The 15,330-nt window shown below is 38.9% G+C and overlaps 1 protein-coding gene across 4 annotated transcripts in view; it reads right to left on the bottom strand.

Annotated features, from left to right (window-relative positions):
• Tmtc2 (transmembrane O-mannosyltransferase targeting cadherins 2) overlaps positions 1 to 15,330 on the bottom strand; it is a 352,627-nt gene that overhangs the window by 197,861 nt on the left and 139,436 nt on the right. For all 4 annotated transcript variants that reach the window (XM_069989321.1, XM_069989349.1, XM_069989340.1 and 1 more), the window contains exon 2: positions 6,443 to 7,013. In XM_069989321.1, the coding sequence (XP_069845422.1) occupies positions 6,443 to 7,013 (571 nt within the window). The remainder of the gene's footprint in view (positions 1 to 6,442; positions 7,014 to 15,330) is intronic.

Genomic DNA, 15,330 nt, shown 5'->3' with positions numbered 1-15,330 from the left:
ATAACAAAAGAAACAAATGAAAGGCATCTTGAGGATACCAATTAAGAATATTTCAAAATACTCACTTTTATACATGAATATATCTGAAGATTTTATATTGACTGTTTTTTTTGACAAATCCTAGGTGCTAAAAAATTATAGTTTGTCAGTGTCCAACTATATTATTTTATAAATCTTATTTCAGTCAACATTTGGTAAATAATTTAAATGAATTAACACTTAATAAACTAAGAATGGTGCCTGGCATAAGTGAATACTAAGTGTTCACTAAAAACTAATAAAAAAAATCACCTGTATGCCAAGAAATTAATTCCATCTCACATATTTTAGCAAAGAAAAATACTAATGTCAAATATCCTTGACTGAATTGTAAAGCTTTACACATGATATGGAACAATACATTATTTTATCAGCCTTAAAAACAAAATGGGCTGAAGTTGGCCATCTCAACATTTTTTTCTGGAATAAATGGTTCTGTTTTAAAAGTTAGTAATCAATGTTTAAAGGAAAAAAAATGAGATGTTACAGAATAATTTGATTTCAGTCTTAGAAAGATCTTAAGCTTATCTTGGGGTTCATTGCACTTAACATCAACTTATCTGACTGTTTCTGCTTGTCTCAGACATATACTAGTTATTGCCATAAGGGAAAGCATGTTTCTTTGGACCTGGCTTATTTCACTTAATATAATTTTTTCCAAATCTTTCCATTTCCTAACAAATGGGGCAATGTCATTCTTTCTGATGGAGGCATAGAATTCCATTGTGTATATATACCACATTTTCTTGATCCATTCATCTACTGAGGGGCATCTGGGTTGGTTCCATATCTTAGCTATGGTGAATAAGGCTGTGATAAACATAGTTGTGCTGGTAGCTTTAGTGTGGTCTTGTTTTTCATCATTTGGGTAAATGCCCAAAAATGGAATTGCTGGGTCATAGGGGAGCTCTATGTGGAGTCTTTTGAGGAACCTCCATATTGCTTTCCAAAGTGGTTGAACAAGTTTACACTCCCACCAACAATGCAGTAAGGTTCCCTTCTATCCACATCCCCTCCAGCATCTGTTGTTATCAGAGTTCTTGTTTATAGCCATTCTAACTGGGGTGAGGTGGTATCTCAATGTTATTTTCATTTGCATTTCTTTTATGGCTAGGGAGGTTGAGCATTTCTTCATGTGTCTATTGGCCATCCTTTCCTCTTCAGAGAAGTTTCTAGCCCACTTATTTATTGGGCAGTTGTTTCTTTGAGGATCTGTTGTTGGGGGATTTAATTTTTTGAGTTCCAGGTATATTTTAGATATGAGACCCTTGTCCATTGTATGGCTAGTGAAGATAAATCTCCCAATCTGTGGGCTTTCTATTGATCTTGCTAGCTATGTCCTTTGCCATGCAGAAGATCTGCATGCAATCCCATTTGTCCAAGCTTTCGTTGATTTTTCTCTCTTGCTATTGTTTCTAACATATTTATAAGATATTTCTTTGTTGCTTTGTACGTTCCTCCCCCACGGTATAACCCGTTTTCACTGTATTTGATGTTAGTATAATTTGTGGAGGGAAAGGGAAAAAACAAATTGTTTAAATAGGGATACAGGTAGACCCATTGCAACAATGATATGTACAAGATGTTATGTTGAAAATTCACTTTACAACTTTGGCGTGAGGGGTGGGGGTGGGAGGAGGGGGGGCTGTGAGGGGTAGATGGGAAGGGATGGGAAGGGGAACAAAGGAGGAGGCAACAGTGCTTGATAAGAAATGCACTCATTACCTTGCTCATGTAATTGTAACCCCTCTGTACAGTATTTTCACAATAAAAAAAATTAATATTAAAAAAAAAGATCTTAAGCTGTATCAAACAGAAACCTGAATTTTCTTATTTCAACAATGAAAGCAGAGCTGGGTATTGATGGCTCATGCCTATAATCCTAGTTTCTCAGAAGCTGAGATTTGTGGAGCACAGTTCAAAACCAAGCCAGGCAGTGTACAATTAACCAGTAAAAACCAGTCACTAAAATGATTAGACAGACAGGGAGGCAGGCAGACAGACAGATGGAGAGACAACAGACATAAATCTTTAACCCATAAATCTTTACTCCCTATACTATCAAATCCCCATAAGTTTTTAAGCTACTAGAGGTTTTTCTTTTGGCCTTAGCTTTCTAAAAGAATTATAATTCCCATCCGTGTTTCTTCTCTCTTTTTAGTGAACATGTAGTAAATGACTTTTCAACTGGGCATTCCAACTGTCATTCAGAACCTCACAATTCATACAGATATCAGAATTCTCCAGGTCCACCAATAACTACTTTATTTCCAGATGAAGAATCAGATCATGTGTGTAATCCCTAGTTATTCATTGCTTGTGTGCTAAGATTCCACTCCACATAATTTTCCTTCCTACTCTATAGCCATTTGACTTTACATCTGTTTGCTCATCTTCACACCTCCAGAGTATGGTAAAAAAGATCACTTGACTCATAAAATATGATTTCTATACCTAGTGATTCTAACATTTTCAACTGTAAACATGGGAAGTGGCAAAATTATCTCTACCCTTTCTTATAAATTCATAAAAACCTGTTGAGTGATATTCTTATTAAAGTTATTGGGCCCATATCTAAGAGAGACAGAAAGAACTACGCTAAAAGAGCAACCATCAGATGAAGGTTGTGGCTGCCCCTACTACAGCCATTTCCACTGCTTTGTCTCTAATCATTGTCAAAATCTGGCTAATTATCTATTTAGAAGTATCTCAGTCCATTACATGATGCCAAGGAGGCATTCCCATGAATGGAAGTCCTCTGCTAGAGATATCACTCTTTTCTTTTCTGTGTGTTTGTGTGGTGTGTGTGTGTATGTGCACTCATGCACGTGTGCATGCACGCACGTGTGCGTGCATGTGCTGCTCCTGGGCTTGAACTCAGAGCCTGGGTGCTATTCCCAAACTTTTGTGTTGATGGCTAGACTCTACCATTTGAGCTATAGCTTCACTTACAACTTTATAGCAGTTAATTGGAGGCTTTTCTTCTTAGTCGGGCAGCAGGCTTCAAACAGTGATCCTCAGATCTCAGCTTTCTGAGTAGCTAGGATTATAGTTGTGAGCTATTAGTGCCTGCTTTTCTTCTTTTATTCCTTCCTTCTTTTTTTCTTTTTTCCATTAAAAATTTTTTTCTTAAACAGATATATGAGTAAAAGTTGACCAATAAAATGAAGAATGGTGAGATAAATTTTAATTTCCCATAAATAATTTTATAAGCATAATCCAATTATTGTCTAGAAGACATTTACAGGAAGAAGCTCTACACTATCAACAATTCTGTCTTTGAAAGTATGCTTGGAGAACTGAAATTTTTTCAGAAGAGAACTTTAAAAGTCCTAAAAACGCCGGGCGCTGGTGGCTCACGCCTGTAATCCTAGCTACTCAGGAAGCTGAGATCTGAGGATCGCAGTTCAAAGCCAGCCCGGGCAGGAAAGACTGTGAGACTCCTATCTCCAATAAACCACCAGAAAACCGGAAGTGGAACTGTAGCTCAAGTGGTAGAGCGCTCGCTTTGAGCTGAAGAGCTGAGGGACAGCGCCCAGGCCCAGAGTTCAAGTCCCACAACCGACAAAAAAAAAAAAAAAGTCCTAAAAACATATCCTGAAAACACATCCTGAATTAGCATATCAAAATAACAAGATGGTAAAATGGAAATTCTATATAAGAAACCACAGTACTTTCTAGGCTATCACTCATGTGTGTAAAAGCTACTGAAACTGTTTTCTCTAACAGAATGCAGCTCACATTAAAACAAGGATTATGGGTAACACTTATTCAATTTAAATTTCCAGCAAAACAATAAAGTTTGTTATTGTTCATGACATCATTTCAAGAAAAAAACAATTTGTCTCTCTAAATTTCCTTGAAAGAATTAAAGTTGACTTGAAATTAAAAGCTTGACTCTCAAACCATATGTTGTTTCCAAGCATCAAACTCTTCTCAAAGTTTTCTTTAAAGTCTTGGAATTTAATTGTCATCACAAAAGAGCTTCATTAAGCCCTTAATACTTGAGTGTTAAGTGAAAAGGTTACACTTCCCACAGAGCAACAACACAACAGTGATTAGCCTGCTTGCTAAGTGAAAAAAAATGTTAAGTAAAAAAATAATAATAATAAATAAAAAAATTGATTGTACTTCCCTTGTAGTTTTTTTTTAATCGTGAAAATACCATACAGAGTAGTTACAATCACATGGGCAAGGTAATGAGTACATTTCCTATTAAGCATTGTTGCCTCCTCCTTTGTTGTTTCCCCTTCCCATCCCTTCCAAACTCCTCCCTACTCCATACCCCCCCACTCCCCACCCCAAATTGTAAACTTCATTTTTCAACATAACGACTTGTACATCTCATTGTTGAAATGGGTCCACTTGTATCCCAATTTAAACGATTTGTTTTTTCTCTTCCCCTCCACAAATTATACAAACATCAAATACAGTGAAAACAAGGGTTATACCGTGGGGGAGGGACATACAAAGCAACAAAAAAATCATCTTATAAATATGTTAGAAACAAGAAAGAAATAACATTTGAATACTTATCTTGGGGTTCATTTCACCTAACATCAATTTATATGACCTTTTCTGCTTGTCTCTTTGGGCCTGGCTTATTTCACTTAATATAATTTTTTCCAAGTTTTTCCATTTCCTAACAAATGGGGCATTTACCCAAATGATCACAAACAAGACCATACCAGCACAACTATGTTTATTGCAGCTTTATTTACCATAGCTAAGATATGGAACCAACCCAGATGCCCCTCAGTAGATGAATGGATCAAGAAAATGTGGTATATATACACAATGGAATTCTATGCCTCCATCAGAAAGATTGCAGTTTATTTTTTAGTGAAATCGGTTTCCGAAGAGAAACTAGTACTCAAAACTAGGAAAAACTGATGGCTTAGTCATAGCCAAGTGTCCAATCCCTCACTGCTGGGAGTGGCAGCATACACCTGCAGTCCCAGCTACTCAGGAGGCTGAGATAGGAGGATCAATTAACAAATACTTACACATATACACATATAGATTATATATGTACCTATGTGTTAGGTCTGACTGGGAGAGCAGTTTATCCCCCCCTTCCTCTTCATGAAAGACAGCTCTATACCCTTACCAGCAATCACCTGCCTAAAACTAGTAATCACCTAACTGTCAATCACCTGTGAGTCAGCAAAGGCTCCCAGACTCTGAGGTCACTTTCTCATCCACTGAAGTCACTTCCTAAACTGCCCCTTGTCATGCCTCCTTTGGACAGTGAGAGGCTCCCCAGGCTCTGAGATCACTTCTGCAAACCCTGTGGTCACATCTCCCCACCCTTTCCTATATAATCCTTCTCAACCCTCCTTCCCTCTTGGTTTTACTCTTCTCTTCCTTTCTTCCTCCCTCTTTTTTTCTTCTCTCTCTGCATGCCTCCATCTTGTGTGGGCCAGCATTTTGCTCTCCCCCAATAAACTCTTTTCTTCCTGAAACAAGTGGGGTCTCCTTTTGCTGAACCTTATAGTATGCATATATGTGTGTGTGCATATTTATTTGTCTCCCAAAAGAAGATGGGACCTTTCCTAAAATACTGGTAAGGTTAAATCTTTAGCCTTAAAATCAAACCAAAGTGAGTTTTCCCTGAAGAAGGATGGGAAGATGGGAGGAAAGGTAGGCAGTTTCTGAAGATGCCCAAGTCTCCCTGATACTTCCCCTTAGTACTCTACAAGGAAACTGCTTATTCTCTTTGAGGTATTTGAGGATTCTCAAATATTCTTGTGACCTTGAGACAACATTGTTTTCAAAGTCACTAAAAGGAATAGGCAAATACTAAGCCCTGAGGCACAGGTCTTAATTGGCCTCAGGGAAAAACTTATAATAACCACTTTCTGTTTTGAATCTTCTATTCTTATACTGTACAACAAGAAAAAGGTAATGATGTCATGGTTGAAGAATTTGACTTCCCAGTGCTCTAGCAGAGAAGGGCTGCTTTCCAAAATCAGGAAGAGCAATATTAACAAATGACAGAAGACTTCCCTGCTCCAGAGTCTAGCATCTAGTTCTATTATCAGCTGTGTTATTTTTATAAATATACATTATAAGCAGTTTATTGGATTAAAGGAAACTTGGCAGAAAGAAGGAATGAATTAAAAACAATACATGCAGATGTGTCTGAAGGGCAAAATTATTCTTCTACTACCTTTGAAATCATGAAAATAAGTTAAGAAACCTGAGGAATAAAGCCAGCAGTGACTGAAACCCTGCTTAGGAGAGAAAGGTCGAAAAGGACAACTTCTACTTACCAGATCAAAAAGGAACTTATTTTTAAATTCTGCTTGAAGAGGAACAAATTTGCTTTATAAAGGGTGGCAAACAACCAAGCAAATAGGCTACTCAGTAATTCCGTGCTTGAGAGGGAACAATCACTTACTTTGTAAATGGTAGGTAAGATCTGTCTCATTTTCAGCCTGTGAAAGACAAAGACATCATAAACAGCAGAAACGGCGAGAACAGTTACTCCTTGTTCCTTCCACAGCATGCTGCACGCGGCACACAGTCCTGTCCCCAGGAACCAGCCCCAAGTCCTGGCCGAGTAGCCTCTTGTAGAACAGTGTTTGATGTAGCAAAGCAAGGAGAGAAGAAAGAAGAGACTGGCCCCAACATCGGCCCTTCCCACGATTCCTGCCACTGCCTCTGTGTGAATGGGGTGAGAGGCGAACATCATGCCAGCCATAAAAGTCCAGTATCCATCACCGAGGAGGATCTTGGAGAAGCTCGTGAAGAGACCGGTGACAGCAGCATGCAACAGGATGTTGACCACATGGTAGCTCCAGGGGTTCAGCCCTCCAATGGCATGGTTCAGTCGAAAGGAAAGAGTACAAAGTGGCCGGTAGGACTTGTGGCTGCCACTGTGGGTTAGAAGGGTCCCCCAAAAATCATTGTAGAAAATGTGTGTCCATGGAGTTTCTGGGAGAAGGTCCTGATTAGTCTTGATAGCGCGGCTAAAAAACAAAACATTTAGAAAAAGAAATGTAAAACAACTGAACAGAAAAAGAGAGAAACAAATTGTAACGTATGTGAAAGTATTGCTTTCCTCAGAAACTATACTGTGTGTCTTCGGGATGGGATTCCACCATCACAAAGGTTGCATTCAGATCTTGTTTGCTAAGGCCATGGCGAGGGCTATCCTTCTTTACCTGAAAAAGCTTTCAACCCGGTTGTTGGAATTCAGGTGCCTTTGAGTAAAACACACTTGCTTTCTAGCAGTGATTTCAGCATCAGTGAGGCACTTGTCAAATGTCATGCATCAAAGTCATGTGACATCCCATCTAAAAAGGCAAATGTGAATCCTGTGATTTGGGCATAGCCCAAGTGATTCTGATCTAGGGTATGCGTGTACAATCCGGAATTAGCCCAATACTAGAAATAAATTTTAGATAGAATAGCAGGACCCTGGATCAGTGGAATTCATATACCCAAATCACATAGTAATTGTGGTAAAGATAGGTTCTGAAAGTGATTCTTGGGAAGACACCAGAGATTCTGCACTTCTAGGCTCTCAAGTGATGCTAATGGTCCTAGTGTTCACAGGGTGGGAAGGCTCACAGAGCTGGAGAGATGAGGAAGGGTGGCCCATCATCAACTGTTCTTTCTTTACTCATTGTTCAGCCCTTCCCACTCTTCTTTCTCCTAAGAGTCATTAGGGCACTTCCTTGTCTTCTGATTTCATAATTAATATTTCCATCATTGCATGCCTGATATTTCCAAACAAGCTTCAAGAAAAGAATGAGCTTCTGTTGCTAAGTACTCGCTACTAGTACACATCGCTCCATCTTCTCATTCAAATTTTAGAACAATATTGAAGAGATAGATGGCATCATCTGTATCTCTCTGGTGAAGAAATTGTGCCTCAAAAAGATTAATTGATTTGTTCAGGGACAGGCCCTGAGTTCAAGCCCCACAATGGCACCAACACACACATACAACTCCCTCCCCCCCAAATCAGACTGCTTAGTAGTTGATGATCAAATATCAAGCTAGTCTTTTATGTATATTGAGTACATTTGAAAACTAGTTGTCTTTTCTAGATAGTTAATACAAAAGCAGAAGATTTGGGCTGGGAAGGTGGCTCAGTGGTAGAGTGCTTGCCTTGCATGCATGAGGCCCTGGGTTTGATTCCTCAGCACCACATAAGCAAAAAGAAAAAAAAGCCGGAAGTGGCGCTGTAGCTCCAGTGGTAGAGCGCTAGCCTTGAGTTGAAGAGCTGAGGGATAGCGCCCAGGCCCAGAGTTCAGGACCCACGACCGGACCCCTCCACCCCCACCCCAAAAAAAAAGCAGAAGATTTGTTACAATTCTGTTTGGAAAAATACACATTGGAGACAGTCCGTAGTTCTCCAATATCTAATCTGCACCTTTTACCACATTTATATAATTTTACTTTATAGCTGGACACATAGTCATCTGGTACAATTTCTTGATGCTAACTATGGTCATGCATCCAATTTTTGGCCTCTATCCAAAAAGTATCCTAAAAAAAGAAAGCTTAGCCTTCTACCCTCTATTCCTATACCTCCTCACTATAAGTGTGTAGTAGCTGAGTTGGAATGGCCATGGTGGCTCAGAACATATCCTCAGGGAAAGAATTATGAACAGCAGAGCAGAGGACTAACACTGAGGAAATGAACCAGTATCATCGTAGAGTATACCAGCCCTGGACTAACGACTTCCTATTTCTTGAGTATGAGAAATTGCTGTCTTTTTTTTTAGCTGATAATGTAAGTATTAACAAGTATCAGCTGAAACTAGACATAAGCACCAACTTTTTTTTGGTCAGTCGTGGGGCTTGAACTCTAGGCTTGGGCGCTGTCCCTGCGCTCTTCAGTTCAAGGCAAGCACTCTACCGCTTGAGCCACAGCACCACTTCCAGTTTTCTAGTGGTTTATTGGAGATAAGAGTCTCTAGGACTTTCCTGCCCCGGCTGGCTTTGAACCGTAATCCTCAGATCTCAGCCTCTTGTGTAGCTAGGATTACAGGCGTGAGCCACTGGCACCTGGCCAACTTTTTTTTAACAGAAGACCAACTCCACCACAGTGGTTTGATTTTCCAGTCTCCACGTATTGACTGCATAGTAAATGAATTTCCATATAAATTGGCTTTTAGAATATTAGAAACAGATGGTTTTTTTCTGGATCCATTAAATTGAAACACCCTGCTATGACATTCATCAAGAGTCTAACCTAGAAGTAATTGCTTAAGACTTGATGGGCTATAATTAAAATTTAAAGGAAATATGAAAAACTGACAAACTGCCAAACCATGTTGTCAGAGGGAGATGGTTTCATGTAATTCAGAATGAAAACCCAACTAGCTTCTACGAGACATTACCCTAGATACTAAAGTGACTTTTATAGTATCAATGAAGAAAACCTGACTGGAAATACGAAAATAGTCAAGACCTTAATGGCAAAGCATTCTGGGAAATTGCTTTGCTTATACACTGAGAAAGGTGGGAGGTCTATTTTGTTTAGCACATAACTTCCTCCTTCCACTGGACTATCCCCAAAAGATGGAGAACTATCTTCCCTAACTCGTTTTCTATGTTTGGCTCCATAACCGAATCTGTAAAGGCTTTATAAAAAATATCTATCTTAACAGTCTGTTGAAAGCTGCTGAAATTTCCTAATCAGAACAATAAACCTAGTCACCTGCAAGCACCACAAGATATATTACATCTTACTCTCAATATGAGGATTTGGAGATTTTTCAAACAAAGAGCACAATGAAATCTCACAAAATCTTTGTGAGAACAAAATTTTAAAGCACAGCCCTCAATAGACATTGGAGAAAAAAAATAAAGGCAAATAGTATTAATAAAAGAAAACTGGTTGAGCAATGGAACACCTCACCTGCATGTAAAACATACCCTACTAGGGGGGAATTTTGGTTGATAAAATTCTGTAATAGGTGTTATCTGCCTAAGCAGCGTTTTCCCCTTTATCCAATGAATATTATGGCAAAGAAATACAGAACAATACTAAATTGCACTGGGCTTTACTATATAAGTCATACCACATATGCAAGTCAGTGATAAGGGTTGTATTTCACCACCCTTCAACATCAAATTAAGGAAGATACATCTGAGTGATCTTCAGGCTAGATGAGAATAAAGGTAGTCATTCCACACCACAGATAATAGATTCTGATCCATTTGCATATTTTTCTATGAGTCCCAAAACGGAAATATCGAATCCACTACTGCTATTTCACAGCTAATGAAACACTTTAACACAAAACAAAATTTCATGCTGAAATAATTGCAAGGGTTGCTTCTGTGAGTCGGTGTTGAAAATTCAGAAAGACACTAAGGAAGTAGGGAATTTTCCACCTTGGGAGAGGGGGAGAAAAATCAGAGCTGCAGATACGAAAAAGAAACAAGTTGTAGGCAGCATTCCCTAGAGACAGGACTGAGAGCCTGTCCTTTGAAGCAAAAAGCATCTCTCAAGTCCACCCAGAGGTCTTGACCTGTTTCCACTTTTGTTCATTTGTGGCTCTTTATGTTTGGTGTCCTAAGATTTTTCCCTTCAGGAAATGTTGGCAAAGGCCAACACTGTTGGAAAACTGATGAATGATGTGACCCGCCATAGGAACTGTTCTTATGTGTGTGTTCTTACTGATTTTCTTTTCTGTCCCCTGACCTTTGTGGTCATAAGCACCCGTATAAATGATAACCTTTAATCTTTCAGAGTGGGACTTGTGCTCAGATACTTTAAACATCAGATAGTACATTCCTCTGACATGCTTCCAATTGTTCTACCTGAATGAGAATTAAAGTCCAAAACTTAAACTTGAAAAATCAAAAAAGAAAAAAAAATACTATGGGTTGATAACTGAAGAAAAAGAATGGCCTTTTTCAACTAGTTACACATAAAGTCCACCTAAACACATTCATCTGTGTATAAGGCAGGAGGAGCAATATACAGTTTAAGAAATTAATTCTGGAGCCACCAGGCTGTGTGAAGTCTTTGAGATGGTGGAAACACATAATTCCTTCACCTCCTGTACCTCAGTATCTTTATCTGTAAAATTAACTGAAGCTGGGCACCGGTGGCTTGCAATTCTAGCTACTTGGGAAACTAAGACTGGAGGAAAGGATTCCATGCCAACTCAGGTAGAAAGGTACAGAGTTTCCTGAGGTACTGAAACTCCATTTCATTGTAAAGAAACTGGGCATTGTGGTGTACACCTTTCATCCTAGCTGCAGTGGGAATGAAATAATAGGAGGATCACTATCTGGGAATACACCTGAGCAGGAAGAAGAGGTTCTATCCAAAAAATAACCAGTGCGGAGATGGGAGGGAAGGGCTGGAGATGTAACTTAGTGGCAAAACACTTGACTAACAAACACAAAGTCCAAAATCAAAATCCTAGTATCACCATTATTTTTTTTAAAAGGTAACTGTACTTAACTTGAAGGATCATTGGGAGGAGTTAATAAGTTATTATGTACACTCCAATATACTGGCCCTATAAGCTGTTATTACTATAACCAGCAATAATAACCAGTGACCAACAACCACCCCACCAGTGAATCTGGACACCAATGGGAAACAGTATTGCTAACATCACATTACACATATAGCTTTCAGAATCTATCAGGGTCAACTGTGCTTCACTTGAAATTCCTTTAAGCTTTGCTTTTTTGTTTTTTATTTTTTTTTATTTTTTTATTTTTTTGCCAATTGTGGGATTGAATTCAGGGGCTGGGCACTGTCCCAGGGCTTCTTTTGCTCAAGGCTAGCGCTCTACCACTTGAGCCACAGCCACTTCCAGCCATGTGGTGCTATGGAATCGAACCCAGGGCTTCATTCATTCAAGGCAAGTACTCTACCACTAAGATACATTCCCAAGGCTGGGTGCCTGTGGCTCATGCCTATAATCCTAGCTACTCAGGAGGCTGAGATCTGAGGATCGCAGTTCAAAGCCAGCTTGGGCAGGAAAGACCATGAGACTCTAACCTCCAATAAAACAACGCAGAAAACGGGAAGTAGTACTGTGGTTCAAGTGATAGAGAACTAGCCTTGAGCTGAAGAGCTGAGGAACAGCGCCCAGGCCCAGAGTTCAAGCCCCACAACCACCACCACCACCAACAAAAAGACACATTTCCAGCCTCCTTTAAGCTTTAATGTGGCACTTTCAGAACAAGGTAATAAGCAGTTAAGGAAGTGATTCTTTGTTCTTTTTCCAAGTATTCTTCTCAGCCACCTCTTTTTTTTTATATCTATCCAACTCTCCCTGGCTAGAAACTTTCCTATTTGTCCTCACACATATGGATGCTTGTCTCTTGTTTCTGCACCCTGACCTTCTTTCTCATTTTTTCCCACTCCTGGGGTCTTCACCTCTCACAACTGCAGCTCAATAGATCCCTTCTCCATCTATATCTCTAACGTTATGCTGTTCATGAACCTCCATTTCGTACTTCCCAGTTGGTATCCATATCTACATGAAAGAAAAAAGTAAAGGAATCTTCTATTTCCTACTAATACCAAGTGGTTTACTTTTAGATTCTCCAGAGCTGTACTGCTTTACTAGTAGTTGGTAGATTAAAATAACCTTTTTTTTTTTTTTTTTACAAAATACTCTCCTAAACACCAAATGAGGCAGTGTTAATTTAATGTGAAAGGGGCACTTGTTTTTGGAGACCTATTTCTTCTGATCTCTATCCCTAACCAAACAAGTGATGTAGTATAAGCCAGGGCATTCAGAGTCAAGGTGAACCAAAAATCTATTCAGGAAGGGCATCTTATTTTGGGAAGGAGAGAAAATTCTAGGCCTTATACACGCTTTCCTGAAGACAAGACCTGCTTGAGAAGGAGGGCAACATAAGAGCTACACTGGATCCAGTCATACATGAACCTACACTTTGCAGATAAATGCCCTTTAGTTATGAACTAGTTTGAGATGCTATCCCTATGTGTGCAACCAAGAATACTAAATAATATCATATTACCATAAAATATTACTAGTTTGACCTTTCAATCCAGGTTTAAAAATCTGAATCCAAACTATTTTTTTCCACAAACCTTCACTGATTCATTCCCTGATTACATCTCATAACTATGCCATCAGTGAAATCCAAGTTTGCCTTACTGTTGCTTCTATACACATTTATAAGATTATTTCTTTGTTGCTTTGTATGTCCCGCCCCCATGGTATAACCTCTGCTTTCACTGTATTTGATGTTGGTATAATTTGTGGAGGGGAAGGGAAAACAAATCATTTAAATAGGGATACAGGTGGACCCACCGCAACAATGAGATGTACAAGTCGTTATGTCGAAAACGAACTTTACAACTTTGGTAGGGGGGGAGGAGGGTTGGGTGGAGGGGCAGGGGGAGGATGGGATGGGAAGGGGAAACAAAGGAGGAGGCTACAATGCTTGATAAGAAATGTACTCATTATCTTGCTCATGTAATTGTAACCCCTCTGTACAGTATTTTCACAATAAAAAATGTTTATGGATATTTTAAAATTTTTCAGGACATTAAAACATTTTATTGTAAAGTTTCCTTGAATCTGCCTTCCTTCCCTTCCCTACATCCTATTCCAGCCTTCATTATTTCCTGTATAGACTGCTTAGCATACTTAGTAATGGCCTGATCATTTTTCACCTTCTTTCATTAGGCGATGAGTCCCCTTAGGAAAGGAATTATGTCTTTTCTGCTAGCGTCCAAGGCATCTTAGGCATGTAATAAATATTATTAAAGTGAATTTAATAGCTATGCCTGCCTGCTTTCATTCTCACTTTGATCCATTAGCATGCCATGGAGAGGAAAAATTCCTAAACTAAAACTCTTACTTGCACAACTATTCACTCACAGGCATGCACACACACACACACACACAAACACACACACACACACACACACACACACACACATTATACATACATCATAGCACCACATTATCATACCCGATTTCTTTCCATAATAAACACCTTGTGTGATCCACCACTCACTTTGTAACTTCAAGGTCAATCTTTCATTACTTCTACATAGAAACCCAATGTTGGCCAAACTTCCTAGGCTCTGTCTTGGTGCTCAAACCTGGACTACTGCGATTGCTATCCTTCAATCATCAATCACAACTTTCCAAATATGACTTAACAACTCTCCACCTTGGCTCATTCACAAACTATTTCCAAAATCTCTGCTAGTTCCTAGTGCAGAATACATTTGATTTTAACTTCTCAGAATTGATAGACTTTGTACTGCAAATACCAGGGCTCTCAAATGGGATGGTAGGTGAGAGTATTTCAGAAGGAATAGGGAAAAAATGTAGGCTTTGAAGGGTCTTCTTAATATTCCTTCTTTCACTCCCTATTGAAAATCAGTGCTTAATAAAACTGATTGGTTCTGTCATAAGAAAGTATTCAGTCACTCATGTATTCATCCATTCAGTAATGGCTGGGCACTGAGATGGATATTGAAAATAGAATTGTGGATAAAGTAGATTCACTGACTGAGAAACACTCAGCTTCACAGAACAGGGAAATAAGAATACAAGGAATTTCCCTGCAATATGAAAATGACTACTGTAACACAAATACTACCTGCTATGGGAGAATATTAAAAACAAAACAAAACAAAATAACAAAAAAACACCTCTTAACATCTTACAAAGTCAAAACTTCCTGCAGGCAAACAAATCTCTATGCATGCAAGCAGATCAATAAAACATTATAGGAGTGTGGAGATTTTTTTTTTCAGACCAACAAATACTTTCAAAGATCATAGGACAGAGGAAAATGTGGTAAGTTTGAAAGTGATGTTTGTTCTGACACTAAATTCATGTCCACCAAATTCTTCTCCCTCCATGACAAACAACAGTGGAGTAATATGAGTTCCTTCTACTGTTCCATTCCTTTTAGCGTCTTCCCAGTGATCTTCAGATTGGACTCAATTACTACTATCTTTTTGGAATTTCTTTATCTCATCCACACATCACTAAGCCTTTAGAGACGAAAGGGTATCTTACATAGCAAACAGAAAATTTTTGCTAAGATAGCATACAGCAGGCACTCAATAAATATTGATTAACTGAATTGTAATTAGAGACAATTTGTGCTCATAATCTGTAGTCACCTTGTGGAAAAACTCTGGATAAAGTATGTAGGGAATTACGATTTTCTTCTAAAAGTAGTTCACTCACTCTGGGCTCTAACCTCTGCTCTCACAATGGTAATTAACTGTGAAAAACCACCAGGTTAATTGGCTTACCCAAATGTCTTTGGCACTCATTTCCCACTTAACCTATAATC

This window comes from Dipodomys merriami, unplaced genomic scaffold (assembly GCF_024711535.1).
Source record: "Dipodomys merriami isolate MVZ:Mamm:240054 unplaced genomic scaffold, mDipMer1.0.p SCAF_10, whole genome shotgun sequence".
Lineage (NCBI taxonomy): Eukaryota > Metazoa > Chordata > Mammalia > Rodentia > Heteromyidae > Dipodomys > Dipodomys merriami.
The sequence above is the reverse complement of the archived record's forward strand: the minus strand, read 5'-3'. Positions and strand labels throughout refer to the sequence as shown.